Below are 20,256 nucleotides of genomic sequence, written 5' to 3' on the forward strand. Positions count from 1 at the left end.
ATAGTAGAATATATAAGATAGAAATCAGGAGGGTTAAGAGGGAATTTGAATAGTAAGTAGCACATAGCCAAAGAGACACAAAGCAACATGAAATTCTTTTAAGAGTATTGGAAGCAGGAAACTGAAAGAGAATTTTTGGGTCTGCTGGACTACAAAGGAAATAAAGGGAACAATTAAGGAGAAAAAGGAGGATATTTCAGAGAAGCTAAATTACTTCTCTGTATCAGTATTCACCAGGGAGGAAACTAGAAATCTACCCCAGACCTACTCTTTTCAAATAATAGTTAGAGTGAGGCATTAAGACCCTAGTTCAGCAAAGTACTTAAGTATGGATTTAAGTCCCATTAACTGCATTGAGATTTAAACATAGGTTTGAGTGCTTTCCTGATTTCGGGCTCCAAAGCTGCAGACCTGTGGTGATCTCTGGTCCCTTTCCGTACAAGCATATGGATAATACACATATCTAAGGATGAGTGAATCAGGACTGGCCCTTAGAGCTTCCTCTGCTTTTGATTATCTCATTTTAATTTCTTCTTGTTTGCATGAAACAGATTTACTTCATATTACCTCTTCCTTTAGCTACCTGAAGAAATGGAAGTGTTCACCATCAGCCTTGTCAATACCACTGGGGGAGCCAGAGTTGGAAACACAAGCAGTGCAGTTTTACAAATCACAAGGAACGATGACCCCATATACTTTTCAGGTTAGATCCCATTCCTTTGAAAGTGCAGTTACAAATACATTTACTGATGTTAGTGTTCTTATTATTGATACAAGATAAATGTTAAAGGTGAAATCCTGGTCCCATTGAAGCCAATGTCAAAACTCCCATTGATTTGAATGGAGCCAGGATTTCACCCAAGTGCTTTATATTTTGATACAGTTTTTGCTAGCTTTCTTCCCCAGGATGCTTTTTTTTGGTCTCTTTCTTTTTGATTTAGCCAGAGGCTTTTCTTCATGTGTCTCACTATTCCATTTTGCTGAGGTGGGGTAGGTGGCCAGGTCAATATCCTCTCATGCTGAAAATGTTTCCTCAAACTTTTCCAGATTTTCCTTTTGAGGAATCGTTCTGCAGTTTAACTTTGTAGGATTAAACAGTGATGTCTAGCATAGGAAGCTGATGGTTTGAAGGATGCTGCTGAATTTGTAATTTATCTATTTCAGATCCTGTTGTTGTGAAGGTTCAAGAAGGAGATTTTGCTCACTTTACAGTCCTAAGGAATGGATCTGCTGATGTAGCCATTACCGTCTTATATGCCACAGTTGACGGAGGAGCCACAGTTGAAGACGGAGATTTCATTTCCAGTGGAAGGAGTGAAGCTCTTGTGTTTGATGTTGGGGAAAGAGAACACAAAATATCAGTATTTATTAGTGAAGATGATACCCCTGAAACAGATGAAACTTTTTACATCATCCTCTTTAATTCTACAGGTGAAAATACTTACTTGCTCTAAATACAGTAGTTGTTGCCTCTCTCATTTTGTTTTTGCTGAAATCCCATATCTTGTAAAGAATTGATAAAATAGTACATTCTCATTGCTGAGTTTCACAATAGGAAAATGACTGTCAACAGATCTGTAAAGTGAACATGAACAGTGTATATTGGATTTATGCCTATATTCTCTCTTGTATTGAATTGCTTGATTGAAGGCTCACAAACCAGCTAATATTGTTGATGTCATTTCTGCAGAAACCCTTATGCTGTAATTCTCAATGGGTTTTTTAACCCTTTAAAGTTAACATTTGGAAAATCAGAAATGCCATTGAATTGGCCACCAAAACATTGTGTTAAAAATTTTCTTTATTGTAGAAATTTATATAAATGAGGATTTTTCTGAAATCATGAGCTGCAATGGTGCCAGGCATAAGAAATAATAATAAGACTTAAAAAAAACCCTGGAATTCTTGGCAAGATAAAATGGTTTGAAATTGATTATTCTTTTCATTGATATTCCTTGTGCCCTCATTTCAGATAAAAATGCTTATATGTTTAAAAAAATTCCCCTTGCACCATCTGTTCTAAAAAGAAGATGATGTTGTGGGAATCTTCATTCACATACTCACAAAACCAAACAAAGAAAAATATGCCACAACTTCTGAAGTACTGTAAGTGATTCTGGAGGCAAGGGGTTAAAAAAGCTTGACAGAACATGGAATTTATAAGTAAATACGATGTTTCTGTGTTTATTCCTGATGGAAAAATACTGTGTTTTGTTTCTATGAAATATTACACATATTGGCCTTGATCCTGAAAGGCACAATAAGACTTCCACTCCAGTGGAAGTGTGGGTGGACTCTATAGAAGGTGTGAATAAAGTTAAGAACTAAGCATAGTAGAAGTTAATCTGAAGTCTCTTAATTGTTTGGTCACTCTTAAGAGTACAGGGTGGAAAAAAAGGGGGGAAATGGACAGAATATGTACATGCCTGGGGATGGGTGAGAATGAGTGGGATTCTTGGCATGCAAATGAGACACAGCCTCACACTCCTCTTTTTGGCATTAGCCCTGCTATTAGCCAGGAATAACATGGCAGTCAAGTAGTAGTGTTCTCCCTAGTTCAGGGCCAGGCTCCCCTACCTGGCTCATTACTTTTATCTTGCACTTGTACACACAACACTTTACACTTGCACTGTGCAGGATAAAGCCCATTGTAATTTATTACCTCTGTATTTCCTATTACACTAAAATATCTCAAATATTGCTTATATGGGTAAAGATTTGAACCTTTAATTTTTTGTCTGTTTGCATGAAAATAGTTGGATGAGAAAACAACTCCATTGATAATCACATTACATTAGCTTTTCGCTTTTTATATGAAACCATATAAATCCTTGGCTTTTAGGTGACACTGTAGTCTACAGGGCTGGGATGGCTACCGTTGTCATTGAAGCGAATGATGACCCGAATGGCATTTTCTCTTTGGAACCTGTTGACAAGTCGGTGGAAGAAGGCAAGACTAATGTTTTTTTGTAAGTAGTATTTAAAAGAATACCTTCCAAGAAATACTTCGTGATGCTTCACTGAAAGTATTTCAGTCTAAGCGACGTACCAAGTTTGCATGTACAATAGTTACATAAAGGGGACTTTTGAATTAAACAAAATCTGAATAAAAATAAATTAGAAGAATATTTAGGGGAACAAATATTATGTTATAAAGTATGTTTATATAACAAAAATGCATGCAGAAACCACTCCGACATTTGATAGATGAAGTGTGTATGTCAGTAATCATGATATGGTTGACTGATGATATATTTTTCATGTACTGAAGATATGAAATAGCTGAATGATCAAGCAGACATGACCCAACAACCCTTCCCCCTAACCCAGTGTTTCTTAAACTGGGGTCGCCGCTTGTGTAGGGAAAGCCCCTGGTGGGCTGGGCCGGTTTGTTTACCTGCCCCATCCGCAGGTCCATCTGATCGCGGCTCCCACTGGCTGCGGTTTGCTGCTCTGGGCCAATGGGGGCTGCTGGAAGCGTTGCGGGCCGAGGGACATACTGGCCACCGCTTCCAGCAGCTCCCATTGGCCTGCAGCGGCGAACTGCGGCCAGTGGGAGCCGTGATTGGCCGGACCTGCAGACGGGGCAGGTAAACAAACCGGCCCGGCCCGCCAGGGGCTTTCCCTACACAAGCGGCAACCCCAGTTTGAGAAGCACTGCCCTAACCCAACAGTATTTCATTGTGCAACTGATGCTGATGTCATGGGGAGTTACCTAGCTGATTCCCTGCATCTTGCTTTGAAAAGTTACCCCCCATTGTTTGTTTTGTTTTACCTGCCTCTTACAGGATGACATGGCCCTTCAGATAGGACACCCTTTAGGCTGAAAGCATCCTCTCCTGAGCTGACAATAAAACCCATTACTCTTGCACCCACACAAGGGATGTATGTATCCAGAAGCAGCAGGGGTTTGCTTAAGAAGTTGGGTTTGCTTGGCAGGTAGCCCTAGTTATCCTGCTGATTAGCTCAGTATGAGGTATATAAGCTGCTGATGTCCCCCAAGAATAAAACTGGCAGGTCATAGAGATCAATCAAAGAGGTTATACTAAGGGCTCCAGCCTAAGTATATGGAAAGGAGATTTTTTTCATACTACTTTTTGTTTTCTTAGACTTGATCCATTTTTTGACAGAAGCACGTGGCTGGGACCCTCAGTGGAAAGGTCCTTGTGATGTATTGCCTTGTTAAAGGCCTAATAAATATAGCATCCCAGGAAAGGGCAACACTTGGATATTAAGCAGCCTGGTGTTTGGAATCTTTTTATGCTGGGGGATTATCTCCTCTTTGTAATCCTATTTGCAGAATGAGTGGGCTGGATTTGGCCATGTGTGAGGAAAGTTGATTTAAATTAAGAGTGAGGGTGGGGGGGAAGCAGAGCACACCAGTTTTTGATGAGGCTCTGTTTAGCTAGCACATTGTCAATGTGTTAATTATATTACTGGTGCACTTAGTTGATGAAGGCACTATGAGAAGCTGCTTTGCTTTCTTTCATTTGTGGTGTTGTGCAGTGCTGTTTAGTAAAATATGTTGTCACCAGGTAAATATGTAAAAGAGCCAAATTCTGTTTTCAGGTGCACCAGTGTAAACCTGGAGTAACTCTTGATTTCAGTGGTGATAACACCAGTTTAACAGGGCAGAATTAGCATGGGGTGACTGAATGTGGGGAATAATATTTTGATGAATAAAATTACAGTCATCCAGTTACTTTCCATTGCCACATGTATATTCTTTTTAAATAGAACCCCCCCGCATTCTGCATCTGATGCATGAAAAACACAGTTTACACAGGTCACTATCTTGAAGAAGTCATAATCTAAATAAAATTGATGAAAGAGGCAGAAGGGTGGGAGTAGATAAAATTGTAGCCCATCAGACAAGGTTGGGCTTGGGTTGTAAGGAGGGATTTGATTTTTGGAGGTCACTTGGTACACATGTAATAGAACTCTGATCCAAACATAGAAGGCAGCATGAAAAAGTCTTTTAAAAAGATTAAATATAATACAGTGGCCTACTCCATGTGGCACAACTCCATCCAGTATCGTGCCCCAGTGACTGTGTAACCTACAGCATTCTGCATTAGCTCAGGTGGTAGAGGCCTGTGTTTTGGAGCTGTGGATCCTGGGTTCAGTCTGTACTGACTATCATGGTGTTTATATATCTTCAGCTGAGATTTGTGGTGTATGCACATGTGGGTCTCATCAAATTAAAACTAACTCAGATGTTGGTGAGAAACTAGACCTCAAAAACCAGTTACACAGAATGGGTGAGAACAGTGAATTTGGTTGCTTCTTATAGGCTTGGAACTGTCAGATTTATGAGATACAGAGCTCCTTTCTATGCTTAGATATGCAAGTGCATGTTTCCATGCAGCTTAAATGTACTGCACTGCAGGCACTCTTATAGGCCATACTAGATTTTTTTGGAAGGTATGTAATGTAGAGTCGTGAAGCTGAGAGCGGAATTGAGTCATGAACGTGCAGATCTTCAACGGGGTACGGAAAGGTATTCCTCGTACTTAAAATGGCTGTGGATTATTTAAAGAACTGTAAATTGTATTTGTATAGTACTGGCTTGTACCCAGATTTTTTTTGCTCTCGCTGACTGTTGATACACATTTGCCAGAAAGTTCACTGTGTCTAATTCATTGCATAGGATTCTGAGACAGAGAGGACACTTTGGCAATGTTTCTTTGACCTGGCAACTCTTTGAGAACGATTCTGCTTTGGAGCCAGGACAAGAGTTTTATGAAATCTATGGGACTGTGTGGTTCATGGATGGCGAAGGATCAAAGCCAGTAACTCTTCATGCCATTCCTGATAAAATTCCTGAATTCAATGAATTTTATACCTTAAAGCTGGTGAATGCCTCAGGTACTGTTCCCCCACCCCACACCTTCTAAAACCAGGAGAATTGTATACCTTAATTATAGAAAGTTTCACAGAAGTAGCTCTGTTTCTGTCATTTGAATTTTCTATTTCTATCCTATAACTTTCCAGCAGGAAGTTTTATTTTTACATCTTTTTTTATTTTAGTCACAGCTTGATCCAACACAGATGCATGAGTACTGTACAGATATTCTATTCCTGAATTATTGTTCTTATGGTAAATTTGAAACAGTCTGGCGGCCATTTAGGGGTTTCTCATTTGGATGGGGCTACATTATGGCCAAGATTTTCCAAAGTGACTAGTGATTTGGGGTGCATCAGTATATTGGGTACCTAATTTAGAGGGGTCCGATTTTCAAAGGGAGGGTGCTCAGCGTTTTCTGAAAATGAAGCCTCTCTAAAGTTTCTGGGGCTGAGCATCCCGAAATGGATTCTCCCCAAACCGCTAATCGCTCCTAAAAATGTTGGCCTATGTGTTTAAAGCACAGTCCCTCAATGGAGAGGGAAGTGATGACCCTTTGGGCAGCTGAATGCTATTGGTGCTAGTACAGTGCTGTGGCTACATAATCCTGCCATAATGTGTCTTGTCCTGCAGAGAAGTACAAATGTCGGTGAGTGTGGCTACTTTAATTACCATGAGACCCATCTGCTTTTTTATAGATTCCAGGACCATGGCCAAAGTCTCCTTTACTTGCTAGGGACTTTCATGCCCAGAAAGAAATGAAAATAACTCTGACCCTACCCCAATCAGCTCCTAATGACTCAGTATTTCATGCAGCTCAGCAAATTATTAGCGTGAGAAATCCATAGACCTTTCACTATAGATCTATGGATCCAACTATTGACTGGACTTGCTGTGAATAGCTCTTTGCAATCCAAAGGCTATTCACAGCACAAATTCTGTCCTCATTTACAGTAGTATGTATGTGTAGTAACTTCAATATTAATGAAAACAAATTTGGCCCGGTATCTCTACCAGATGACACAAACGTAGGCCATCTCTATGGCTAATTCAACAGAAATGGGGTGAATCCAGTCTCAGCAGAAAGTCACACTCTCTGCATACTTTATACCTAACAATGGATAACACATGCATCACAACACACTTTTAAACAGAAATCATTCATGCAAGTTTTTAATTAATAATGTTGAAGTGACATTTGATTCATGGTAGAAAATTTTGAACACTTCCTTTATCACACAATTTTAGTTCCTTTAAAAGAGCATTTTATTATTAAAAGCATTTTTTGGTTGCATGAATTGATCTTATTTCAGACAGTGGTATCTGAGGTGGGTTCTTAAGGAATCCTATTAACTTTTGTTTTAATTTTCATCACACAGGTGGGTCTCCAGGCCCTGGTGGCCAGTTAGCTGAAACCAATCTTGCTGTAATTGTGATGATCCCATTCAATGATGACCCTTTTGGAGTCTTTGTCATAGACCCAGAGAGCCAGGACCGGGAGATAGTGGAAGATGTTCTCTCTGAAGATGATATCTCCTACATTACAAACTTTACAATTTGGAGGCAACAGGGTACCTTTGGAGATGTCCGGGTAGGCTGGGAAATATTATCCAGTGTGTTCCCAGCAGGACTACCACCAATGATAGATTTCTTATTGCTTGGATCATTCTCAAGTTCTGTACGGTCTCAACCTCACAGGAGGCGTCATCACAGTGGAACAGATGCTTTGTACTTCAGTGGAAAAGAGGATGCATTTGGGACTGTTGACCCTGACTTCCACTTCAGTTGGGATAACATGCTTTCCAACTTTACATTTTCAGCTTGGGTGATTCCTAACCCCAATAGTGATGGGTTTATAGTAGCAAAGGACAATTACAATGGGACCGTGTATTATGGTGTGAAAATCCAAACAAATGAATCCCATGTTTCTGTCATGCTTCATTACACAACACTGGTGTCCAATATTACATATGTGGCCAAGACAACTATCATGAAATATATGAAAGAAAATACTTGGCTTCATCTTCTGATTACTTTGGAGGATGGCACAATTGAGTTTTACATTGATGGAAATCCAGTGCCTGGAGGAATGAAGAGCCTCAAAGGTGCAGCAATTGCTAATGGTGAGAAAACAATCTTCATTTTTTCTTTTTCTATAAAAGTAAAATTCTGCACTAAGCAGCAAGTCCAGTCCCATTGAAAAGTATATTCATAATATTGAAATAAAGCTACTATATGTGAAAGTTTTCTTTTTTAACTAGAAGAAAACTTCTTGATAGATTTTCAGAAAATAGATTTCATGGAGTTATAGTAGTACAACTTTCATTAAAGTCAAATAAAGTTATGCAGCTGAAACTGCAACATTTTGAAAATAGAATTTTATCATGTCTATTAACTTGCCTGAAACACCTTATGGATTTAATAGAATGTTTGTTTTTTTCAGGATTTAGATTTACTTGAACATGTGTATGCATAATATTTTTAAAATTCTGCTGAGAAATATAGGCTCTACTCCTGAAAACACTCACAAGAACACATATGCATGTGCATATCATATTGTGAGGTGTTAGGGTGTTCCAGCTATGTGTCAGGCACACAGAAGGATTATGTTTTCTGGATGTGTCTGATATATTTAGCCTTTGTGAAATGCTTAAGATGCACAGAAGGTGCTGGAAAGGGGTTCAGAGAGAGTCAAATTCAGAAATAAACAGCTGAGAAAATGAAAAGAACTGCAATAGAAATGCATCTTTAAAACAGCATGAATGACACCACTACTACAAACAACTAGAAAATAAATGATTTTTCTTCTTTAGAAAAGGGGAAAAATGATGAAGTCTTATGATAGGAAGATTTTTATGATGCCACTATCATAGTAGAAGGGGCTGTTGTCTTCTTTCTCCCTGTCTGTAGTGGAGAGGCCTGGACATGGCAAAAGAAGGGGGAGAGGTGATTCCTGAGTAGCTGTGAGAAACATAGCTCTGCTTCTCCTCTGCAGCTCCAGCTGGCGATCCATCTCTGCATCGCTGACTGTGACTTGTTAGAGAGAGACTATCTGTTAGTTAGCCACAGATGGTTCACTGGCTGGTGAGTAGTAGCCAGGTGCGTGACTGGGAGGTAGGATGACCATACATCCCGTTTTGGCCGGGACAGTCCCTTTTTTAAGCCCCGGCCTGACTGTCTCAACTTTTTTGGCAGAAGTGGGCATTTGTCCCATTTGCTCTTGCCAACTGATCAAGTTGGCAAGAAGAAATGGGACAAATGCCCACATTTGTCAAAAAAGTGGGGTGCAGAGGAACGTGTGTGTGAGGGTGTGAGCAGCGATGCCAACTCCATGTGTGGAGGGATAGGGCTTACACAGGGCTTGGGCACACAGGGTTTCAACGCCAGCCCCGTGCAAGGAGTGGGCCTTGGGGGAGCGATGCCAGCCCCATGCAGTGGTAGGGGGTGGCTTGGGTGACTGGCTGGTGCATGGGGCGGGTTAGGGTGAATGGCTCGGACCAGCCCCACACGGGGGGATGGGGAGGGCTTGCGCTAGCCCCATGCGGTGTCTGGTTTCCCTTTGGAAAATATGGTCACCTTAAAGGGAGGGCAGTTCATGGGGATATTATACTCACTTTCCCCTGCCACACTAATATAATCTTTGATAGTTGTCATATGAGAGCCATTGCATCTCAGTTGGTTTAAGGCAGCCCTAGTGTAAATGCAAGGACAAACCTTACACTGATTCTTGGTGGCTATCATAGAGATGCTCAACATTTGCACTTCAGTTGATGTAGATCAGTCATTTGAATTACAAATGATTGAATCGCTAATGTGAGCCAAGCCTTTGGAGGAGCTCTCAGATATTTGGGATGATCTGTACAGTTGCTTGTAATGTCGGACTTTGTACCATTCTGTGGTTCCTCAAGGGTTTGATCCAGCTCTGTCTGTCTTCTCCTCTTGCATTCAACATTATTATCTATTCTCTAGTTTCACAGTAGTAGAACTCATGATTTAACTTACTTATTTTTAGCTGGTTTGGCACATCTTCTAAACATTTTGTGGTCCTTAGATGTATTTTGTATTTTGGGGAAAATATATTAAGATGGTATCCATACTGTTCAACATAAGCTTGTTGTTTTACGAGTGGAAGCTCAGCCAGGGTATGACACTTACATTATTGAGATTATAAAAGCTAATAACCCAAAAGAAACCACCATGACAGCTTTTCATTTACACACTTTTATTATTTCGGGGCAAAAGTATCAAAGTAGTATAAATGTTCATTTCTCTTCCAGGTCCAGGAATAGTAAGAGTTGGTGCAGGGATGAATGGAAGCAGCAGGTATACAGGATTGATGCAGGATGTGAGGCTTTATGAGCGTAAATTGACACGAACAGAGATCTATGAACTTCATACCACCCCAGCAAGGACTGATGTGCACCCCATCTCTGGATATTTAGAGTACCGACAGGGAGAAACTAATAAGTCATTCATTGTGTCTGCAAGAGATGACGAGGAGGAGGAAGGAGAGGAGTTATTCATACTAAAGCTTGTCTCTGTGCATGGGGGAGCTCGAATTCCAGAAGAAAACACCATAGCAAGATTAAGAGTACAAAAAAGTGACAACGCCAATGGGCTGTTTGGCTTCACAGGAGCATGTATTCCTGAGGTAAGATGACTATCAAAAAGACGATGGGTGAAATTCTGGGCCCAATGAAGTCAAGTGACTTCAGTGGGGCCAAGATTTCACTCTATTGCTTTCAGTGGATGGGAAGCAAAATCACTTGGGTTTAAAATCTTGCGGACAACACATTTGTTATCTAATATAGCACCATATTCTTTCATACTGGAGAATGAAATTGACACCTGTGAATTTTGTAGTAAGTGTTCTTAAAAACCCATAAAAGATTTTTGTTTAGAAAATAAATCAGCCCCTATTTAGCAGACTAATTTTGAAAATAACTCAATCTTCACTCATGTCTAATATCTGAGATTAAATTTGTGGTAAATTTCCCCCCTCTACCTCCTTCTTTCTTGGATCACGAGTATTGTAATCCTTTACTTATTCCTCTACGTGGAATCCAGTATGCCAGACAGTGTTGCCAACTCTTGTAGTGATATGAGGTGTTTTTCTTAAAAACCCAGCTCCTGGAGTGAAGTAAAATGTATTATTTAAAAAAAAAAATCTTATAATTTGTAATCCAATCTTATGACTTTTTTTCCGGGGGGCTCAAAATTTTTGAACACTCTGGGTTGGCAGTAATGTTAGCCCTATCCTCCTTTCCCTTCCCTTTCTGTGCATGTATCTATGTTCCTTCTCCTATTACAAGTAAACATCCTCCAGCAGGGCCTGGAGAAGAGCATGAGCTCCCCAAGGATTGCTCAGGAGAGTGATGTTATCTTTCTAGGACATGAGGCAGGAAGTACAACTGAGCATCTACAAAACCGTAATTGACCAAGTGCTTTCAAATTCACAAAATAAAAACCAGATATGATAGGGTTTTTTCCTACAATCTTTCAGTTCGAGTAGTTTAGGAGTTACATGCCACAATAGTAAGTACATTTTCAGATGGAAATGTGGTTTTCATTTGTCTCTCTTGTCCTGAACCTTTTGTAAATATTTGCTTTACATCCTGTTTACCCCCAGCTTACTGACAAGGTCTTCATTGTTTTCTAAATGCCTGTTCCCATTTGAGGACAATGAACCAACTACATCAAACCATAGATGTATTATCCTATTTTCTAAACATTGGTGGTCCAGATTGTGATATCATTACTTGCTTTGAAAAGTACCATATTCCCAGTAGTTCCATTGAATCAGGCCTTTAGTGCTCTTTCCCAAGCCTAGCTTCAAAGAATTTACCAAACAACTGAAATATTAGGTCTGTACAACATTGTTAAATCCTCAAAGAAAGGAAGAACTTAGCCCATATTCTGTTGAAAATGTGGATTGTTAACCAGTAATTAAATAGAAAAGCTTTGCCGTGCATTAAAAAATATAACTATCCTTATGAACATCCACTTTGTTCTAATATTTTAAGCATTAGTGCTTTCACTATTTTAAATAAAATCTCTTTGTTTTCAGTGGTTTGTAAAGCACAAATAAATGGGAAACTAAAATCATAATGGCTTTATGTTTGGAATATTCTATGACCTTTTTTGTTACATCATCCCTATTTGTCCTCCAAACACATCATAAAGACTTCAATCTCCTTGGTTTGAATGAAAGCAGTTTTGAATTTGGACTCTGTTTGTTTTTTAAGTGCCTGCCATATGCTGTGATAATAGATTCCTTCAGGTCCAAGTGCCATTGATACAGTCTCATACCACCAATCATCACCCAAGCATGAAGCAAAATTAAAAATTAATAGGAAAAGTTAATTGTCCAGTACTCATCTTACAACTATTTCAGCAGTGAAGCAATAGCTAATCATTATATGGCAGATACACAACATATTTCATATTTTCTTCATACAAAGAATACTGTGTACAGACCGCTTGATTTTTTTCACAATTTTTTCTGTACGATGATTGAAAACTGAAAGTAAGAAAAATGCTCTCTGTTTAGTTGAAGTAATGTTGCGAATGGAGAAAGCCCTATCTATTTTAAAGATTGAATTGTTAAAGGAAACTAAAATTATTGTTCAGGAATGTAAAGTAGTAATTTTTCCCTAAATTTCGAGAAAGAACTTGAATTGCAGTAACATGGGAACAATTTTCCTGAAGACCTGATAATTTTTAAAGGATCACTTCTATTGTATTCTCAAAAATAACAGGAGTACTTGTGGCACCTTAGAGACTAACAAATTTATTAGAGCATAAGCTTTCGTGGGCTACAACCCACTTCTTCGGATGCATTGTATTGATTCACTTGAAACTTGTACATTGTTGTCAATCTTCTTAATTGCTTACAGACTTCTGATGAAGGTTCCACTATATCGTGTGTTGTGGAGCGTACACGGGGAGCCCTGGACTATGTGTATATATTTTACATTATCTCTCAGATCGATTCCACCAGCATTAATTACTCTGTTGCTGATTTTGCAAATACCAGTGGAACTATCACATTCCTTCCTTGGCAGCGATCAGAGGTAAACCTGATCTTATTAAAGTTAATCTTCTGGTTCTGTGCAAGCCTCCTGGAAAATACCTTTCCAGTGTACTTTACTGATTTTCATACTTGGAAATGTTTCCTTCAGGCAACTGTTATGGAGCTTTATTGAATCTGTCACTCCTTATAACTAAAAGCGATGATAGATGTATGAATGTGTATGTATATCTCTATATACGTATTTATAAATATGTATAATATGTATATGTTTACAAAAATTAAAGTATAGGTGGACGTGAACTGAAATATTGGCTCTAAACACCGTAGAACTTGGAGGAAGTTTGGATTCAAGTCTGAACTTTGACTCAAACTTATCTCTATATAAAAAGCAATCAAAGATCAATTTATTTTTAAAAATTAGTAGCAGTCAAATCTTTGCACAATTTCTCAGATCAAGAGTTTTGTGTCTCCTATTGCTCAGTTCTTTTCCTGTGAGTTTAATTGTGGATTGTGTTGTGGGAAATCGTACATACATTTGAAGAACAGGTAAAGGACTAAGATAGGGTATGGCCTTTGGGGATGGTTTAGAAAGTTTATATTTTTTTTCTTGCGTTGCTTGAATGCTGGTAAATACAACGATAAACATTGTTGGAAATTTTGCTGTCAACTTCACCCATGCAGCTCCATTGAAGTTTGTGTAAGGGACTGAGCCATACCCATTGAAGCCAATGGAGAGTCTCAGTGACTTTTTTTGTCCGGCTATACCGAAAGGACAGGAGACATTTGATATGGTTTTAATCAGGCCGCAACTTTATTATTAGGTGTCTGGGACTAGCAGGCAGATAGAAGTGTACAGTGCAGGTAACCCCATGTTCATTCCATAATTACCCAGGGGGCTTCTGCCAGCTCCCCATCTTTTTCTATTTAGGTCCCCCCAGCCAATCCATTACTGGGACCTTACCATCCACCCCCCCTTGTAGGAGGGTTAAGATGGGCTATAGGGGGGAAGAGGTGTTGGCTGTGTGCCATACCAATCATAGGAATCTCCCCCTATTCCATTCCTTTAATGAACATGTCCTTTTTAAGTGCTTTTCTGAGCCATTTATCTGGTCACTGTATACCTTCCTATGGAGTACCTGCACTGGACATCCGCCCCACACATATATAATGAGTTGCAACATATAGCCTACCGCCCTTCATGCCATGCATGAACAGAGCCCTTCCTGAACCTGCTGTGGGGAAGGCGTAAAAACCCCAACTCCACCTAGCCCAGTCTGGTGGTAAGAGAAAAATTCCTTCCCAGCGCCCCTAAACAAGGGGAGGCTAGCGCAATGCCCACAGCAGCTCCTGCCCAAACCTTGTATTTCACCACCTAAAGCGGAGAGCGGGTGAGTGCTGCCTCAGCCTGCTCTATGTGAAAGGGGGCTTCACGCCCAAGGCTGCCACTTTTAAACCCTTCCGCCAATCCAGTTCCCAGGGGAATGAGTCAGCATCTCCAGGCTGGTCCCTTGTCCCCTTTTGCATAGGGTGACCATATTTCACTATGCTGAATACGGGACACCTAGTAAAATTACTCGTATTCAAGCGAGTTCAACGGCAATCAGTCAGATCTATTCAGTACAAACATTCAAATTAACATCAAGGTGACTGAACCTCTGTTAAAAAGAAATACTGCGTAGTTGGATTCTTTTTATTTACCTTCTTATCTTTAAGGCTTCACACAGGGAGGGGTGACACACAGACCCCTAGCTTCCTCACCCCCCCACGGGGAGCAGACACACACACACTCTACTGTACACCTCTCTCACACAGGGTGGGTGATCGACCCAACCCTCCCTACCCGGCACTCTCTGCCCTCCATGCCTGGCTAGGTTCCCGGGATGGACCCGCCTCTCTTGGTACCTGGCGTCATGTCTTCCTAAGGCAACACATGGGGGCGGGGGGGAAGGGGCATGCAGGGTCACATGTTCCCTTCCCAATATTTCTACCAGGGTTCACACCAGCATGTGGCCAGCAGCAGCCTTTCAGCACTGTGGGGGAGGAAAGGGATGGGAGCTGCTTCCAGTTGTAGGGGAGGATGAGGTGGGGAAGGGATGACCTGGCCTGTGTCTTTGCAGAGCTCATATCTTCTCTTCGCCCCTCCCCCCCTTGTGGCTGGAAGAAGCTTGTCCCTTCCTGCCTGCACAGTGTCAAAAGGTAGCTAATGCCTCCAGGCTGCTGCTGGCCACAGACATAATCCAGCCGCCTCCTGTCCCTTGGCTACAGCATGGGCAGGAAAAGGTTAATCCCTAAGGATGCACTGTGCACCAGGGCCCAGGGAACCTGACTGCAGGGCTTCAGCAGCCAAAGAGATGACTCAGCAGGGAGGGTGCCTAGGGAATGGAGCAGCCCCCTGCTTCCTGGGGGCTGGATCCAGGTCTGGGGGGGGGCAGGTGAAGAGGGTACTACGTCCCTGCCCTGGGGCTGCTATGGAGCCTGCAGCTTCGGGGTGTGAAAAGGCTGGAAATCGTTTCCCCCCCAACTCCAGAGCTTAGCTGAGAGAGGCTTCCCCGTACCAGCGCTGTGCGGGGCTTTGGCACATTCAGGGCTCTGCTCCTCCTGGCCAGCGCCCTGGGCCGGAGGCTTTTGGGCTTTCCCAGGGTGCCGGTCCAGCCAGAGGCAGTGGGGGAAGGAAGGAGTCTGTTGGCCAGGCTGTTGGTGAACTGAGCGCTCCAACCAGGGACTGGTTCTCTGCACAGCGCTGGGAGTGGGACACGCCCCGCCGGTGGGGATATGGAGGAGCAGCGGGGATTGGGGGAGGTGAAGGGGCAAAGCAGGGAGAGGACAGCGAGAGGGGACGCACGTAAAGGGTGATGGGTGGGCAGCAGAGGCGACACATAATCAGCCGCTGCCTGGTGCCTGCCTGCACTCACCAGCCACCTCAGCGAGCAGTCAGCGCCGGCCACAAATGGGACAGGGGGCAGGGTCCTGCTGGCTGAGAGCCCACATGCAGTAGGGGCTGCACTGACGGACCAGCAGGGGGAGCGTCTGTCCCTGCTCGCTGCAGATTCATCCCGCTACTAGCCTTGCAAACCCACCCCCATCATCGGCCACTGGATCCTACACTCACCCTGGTGGGTGGGCGGCTGGTGAGCAGGGATCCAGCCATCAGCAGGATCCACCAGTACTGATTGGCGGGGGAAGACAGAAAACATGGGACAATTTGCCCGTTTTTAAGAAAAAGTTGGGACACCTGAAGGAGGGCATAAATATGGGACTGTCCTTTTAAAAACAGGACATCTGGTCACCCTACTTTTGCAGCAGTTTTCCTGTCCCCACCCCGCCCCAGCCATAAAACACTGTTCCCTTCATACGGCCAGCCAGACAAATTCTCCCCTGCTTAAAGGTGCAGTGCAGTTATTATTGGAGTTTTGGTTCGGGTCCTAACCAAATAGTTTACGTAATCAAGCCTAGAATTTGGCCCAAAGCCTGTAATATCTGAAAACATTATGGCACTCCTCAGATCCTTGTCCATTCCATTTCATTATTGTTTATTGTTTATCATACACAGTAGTATATAGAGATCCTATGCTGTTTGAAGTTATTCTGATAGTCTATATACAGCAATTTGCAGTTACTGTGCAGGTGTGTCTATTTTTTTGTTGTGCGTCTATTGTGTTAGTGAGCTGCAATCCCAAATGCCAGGTTGTCGCAGCAACCTTGTTTTGCTTGTAGTCAGGATTGGATTTAAATTGAGGTAGCAGATACAAGATATTATTCCATTAATCACTATGTCTAATGAGAATCAGAGCTCCTTTGAAATGTTGGGATCTATCAAGCACTTAATTTCAGTCTGCACAAACTAAATTACAGTTATTTTTAAATATCAGAATAAAAAGCTATTTCCTTGGTTTATGTTTATTTTAATCTGTTATAAAAAGGAAATGTAAGAAAATTGTAAAACATTTTAAATGTTAAAATTTTTTTTGCTCCCAATGCATCACTTTTACAATAATTAGTTTTAAAAATTTAATTACAAAACCTCATGTGATATAACTTCCCCCTTCTCTGGTGGCATAGGTTTTGCCTCTTATAAAGTATATTTTTATAAACTGAGTAGTCAGGTTTCTAGTAAAGGATTCAGAAATATACTCTGCTATCGCATCTTAAAATTACTAAATTTGGCATTTTTTTGGAGTTACCATATTTCAGCAAGCAAAAAAGAGGACGGGAGGAGCCCCGCCCTAGCCCCGCCCCTGCCTCTTCCACTCCCTCCCACTTCCCGCCCCCCTCAGAACCCCCAACCCTCCCCCCACTCCTTGTCCCCTGACTGCCCCCTCCTGGGACCCCTGCCCCTAACTGCCCCCCAGGACTCTACCCCCTACCTAAGCCTCCCTGCCTCTTGTCCCCTGACTGCCCCCTCCTGAGACCCTCCCCCCATCCTAACTGGCCCCCTAGGACCCTACCCCCTACCTGTACCCTGACTGCCCCAACCCTTATCCACACCCCCACCCCCAGACAGACCCCCGGGATTCCCACGCCCCATCCAACCACTCCCCACCCCCTGACAGCCCCCCCCAGAAGTCCTGACCCATCTAAACCCCTCTGCTCCCTGTCCCCTGACTGCTCCGATCCCTCTCCCCACCCCTGCCCCCCTGACAGCCCCGCCCCCAGAACTCCCCCCCCCCCGCTCCTTGTCCCCTGACTGCCCCCTCCTGGGACCCCTGCTCCTAACTGCCCTCCAGAACCCCACCCCCTATTTATGTACAGGCGTGACTACCTGCCCTTTCCTGGTTATTATACGCGGCCAGTCCGCATCCACATCCAGTAATTAAAAAAAAAATAAACTAATAATTTAAATTGGAATTTCATCCATTAATAAGTATTTATTATATAATTAAAACCATTCTATTGAAGGACAGATATTAAATAACACTAAATAAATTAATGTTCAAAACAATATTAAAAATTTGAAAATTTAGAGCATGGAAACCAAAATAGCTAAAATTTAGTTTTGGCAAGATACACGGAATGGAAACTCCGGGATCTTTACCTGTCACTGAATATAGCCATCATACCAATAGTGGAATATAAAACAAGTCTACATATACTCTCCTTAAAATTTTTACTTCTGTCGATTCCCAATAATTGTAACAAATCATTATTACCTTCACTCCACTTGCCACGCGCCCCAAGCACAAAACCAAAGAAGTGAATATTTTTACCTCCCGTTAAGTTTTTAATTTCTTCCTCTAACTCAAGATAATAAGCCACCTTCTCACTGTGGGCTTGTTCCAAACTTCCGGCATTATCCTCCCATCGCACTGTAACATCAACCACCAGTGCTGTATCTCCTTTTATAAATATAATATCCGGCTTTCTTAACTCACCCTTACTATTTCTCAAATGGGGCTCTATCATTGCCTTCCACCCTAATTTACCAACCTTATCTACAACTGCAGACACTACTCTATTATGCCTTTTTATCCTAGCATTCTTAGTCTTATAACATTGTCCTGAGATATGGGGAACAGTCTCCCGCACTTTACCGCACCATCTACAAAGAGCATTCACACCTCCTCTTCCTCTTGCTAATGTCTCCCTAGTAGGATAAATATTTGCCCTAAGCTGCAATGCTGCGATATACGCTGACGATTTAACTTTACTAGAGTTTCTAAAAATCGAATTACTAATTAAATCATTTTTAAAATATTTTATCCCTATTCCCTGACATCTCAGTTCCGACCATCTTAAAAATTCCTCTTCCCTCCATTTCTTGGGATGAGATGTTACTGCACTAAATGACAATATTTTATCCACAAGATTTTCTCCTGCATATAGATAAGATAGGTCCATCCAATCATCTCTCGAGACAATATGTCTCCTCCATTTACGAATTAACATATTTGGGATTTGCACACTAAACTTAGTGAGAGCTAAACCACCATCCCTACCTCTAGAATAAAATATCCCATCTGTGGTACACTGAGGTAAATGTAAAATCTCTTTAACTATTTTTCTAACTAACACATCAAGATCGTCTAAAAGATTAAAAGGGGGTTCTATTAAAAGAAGATTATAAAATAGCTTCGGTAAAATATATGTCTGTAAGATTAATATTTTTTGGGCCGGTTTTAATGGGGCCTTAATTAAATTCTCACTCCAATCTTTCAATTTTTCTTTAAGTACCGGTCCCCCTACACCTATCCAGGGATCTATTCTAGCTCCTAAATATTTTTCAAAATCCCCTGGTTGAACATATTCAATCTCCTCTGACCCTATCTGCCAATTATCCTTAGGATTAACTACATAGGTTTTATGTTTAGTTAAAATATGAAAGCCTTTCGTTTTCTTCACATTAACAGAGAGATTAGTATTTTTACAAAACTCCTCTAAGATACCCAAATTTTTAATCATTCCTTTATATGAGCTACTTAAAATTGCCACATCATCGGCAAAAGCCAATGACGTGACACCATTGCCCTTAACATAAAAACCACTTCCTTCTACTTCTAATCTAGTTAAAAGGGGATCCATAGCAATATTAAACAAAATTGGGGACAACGGGTCACCCTGCTTGACCCCCCTCCTAATTAAAATAGACTCAGTAACTTCATCACCCACCCATACCCTAGTTGTGCAATTATCATAAAGGTCCCTAATAATATCTATAAAATGTTCATCTATACCAAATCTTCTCAACCCGGCTATTATATGTCCGTGTCCCACAGAATCAAAAGCTTTAGCCAGATCTACGAACACTATTGCAATTTCATTCCCATTTCGTTTAGCCCCTTTAATCAAATTATCTAATATAGCAATATTTTCCTCACACCCAGGGACGGATATAAACCCTTTTTGTCTACTACATATCTTAACTGTTTCCACCAGTCTTTTTGCTAATATTTTGGTATAGATTCTAATCCAAACTGACCCAATTGTCAATGGTCTCCAAGATGTTAACTTCTTCATTTCCTCCTCATCTTGTGTCTTTGGTATTAAAATCGTTCTATTTTTCTTAAATTCATCTGGTACCTGTCTATTTAGAAACCATATATTAAAAATTTTTGTAAGTATTAAGGAGTCTAAATTAAAAATATCCCACAAATTGCTCACTTTTACTTTATCTGGGCCAGGAGCACTATCTTTTCTTATTTCTCTTAAAGCTATTCTAATCTCATCCACAGAGATCGGACTCATTAATATATCATTATCCGCATTCTCTGTGGATGATGGCCACCCTATCATATTACCATGTCCAATTGTTCCCAAAATATTCACATAGTATTCCTCAATTTCTTTCATAGGGATAGCACACTTAGCCTTATCTGGCTCTCCCATTATAATGCGAGTCAATCTTCTTCTATCCTTATCAAATAATTGTTGATAGAATTTATAC

General features: G+C 41.3%; 1 protein-coding gene across 1 annotated transcript in view; it reads left to right on the plus strand.

Annotated features, from left to right (window-relative positions):
• ADGRV1 (adhesion G protein-coupled receptor V1) overlaps positions 1-20,256 on the plus strand; it is a 444,841-nt gene that overhangs the window by 54,519 nt on the left and 370,066 nt on the right. The window contains exons 17-23 of the mRNA XM_065406543.1: positions 580-703; positions 1,165-1,431; positions 2,843-2,969; positions 5,651-5,868; positions 7,225-7,968; positions 10,123-10,496; positions 12,742-12,918. Coding sequence (XP_065262615.1) covers positions 580-703; positions 1,165-1,431; positions 2,843-2,969; positions 5,651-5,868; positions 7,225-7,968; positions 10,123-10,496; positions 12,742-12,918 — 2,031 coding nt within the window. The remainder of the gene's footprint in view (positions 1-579; positions 704-1,164; positions 1,432-2,842; positions 2,970-5,650; positions 5,869-7,224; positions 7,969-10,122; positions 10,497-12,741; positions 12,919-20,256) is intronic.

Source organism: Emys orbicularis, chromosome 6 (genome assembly GCF_028017835.1).
Source record: "Emys orbicularis isolate rEmyOrb1 chromosome 6, rEmyOrb1.hap1, whole genome shotgun sequence".
NCBI lineage: Eukaryota > Metazoa > Chordata > Testudines > Emydidae > Emys > Emys orbicularis.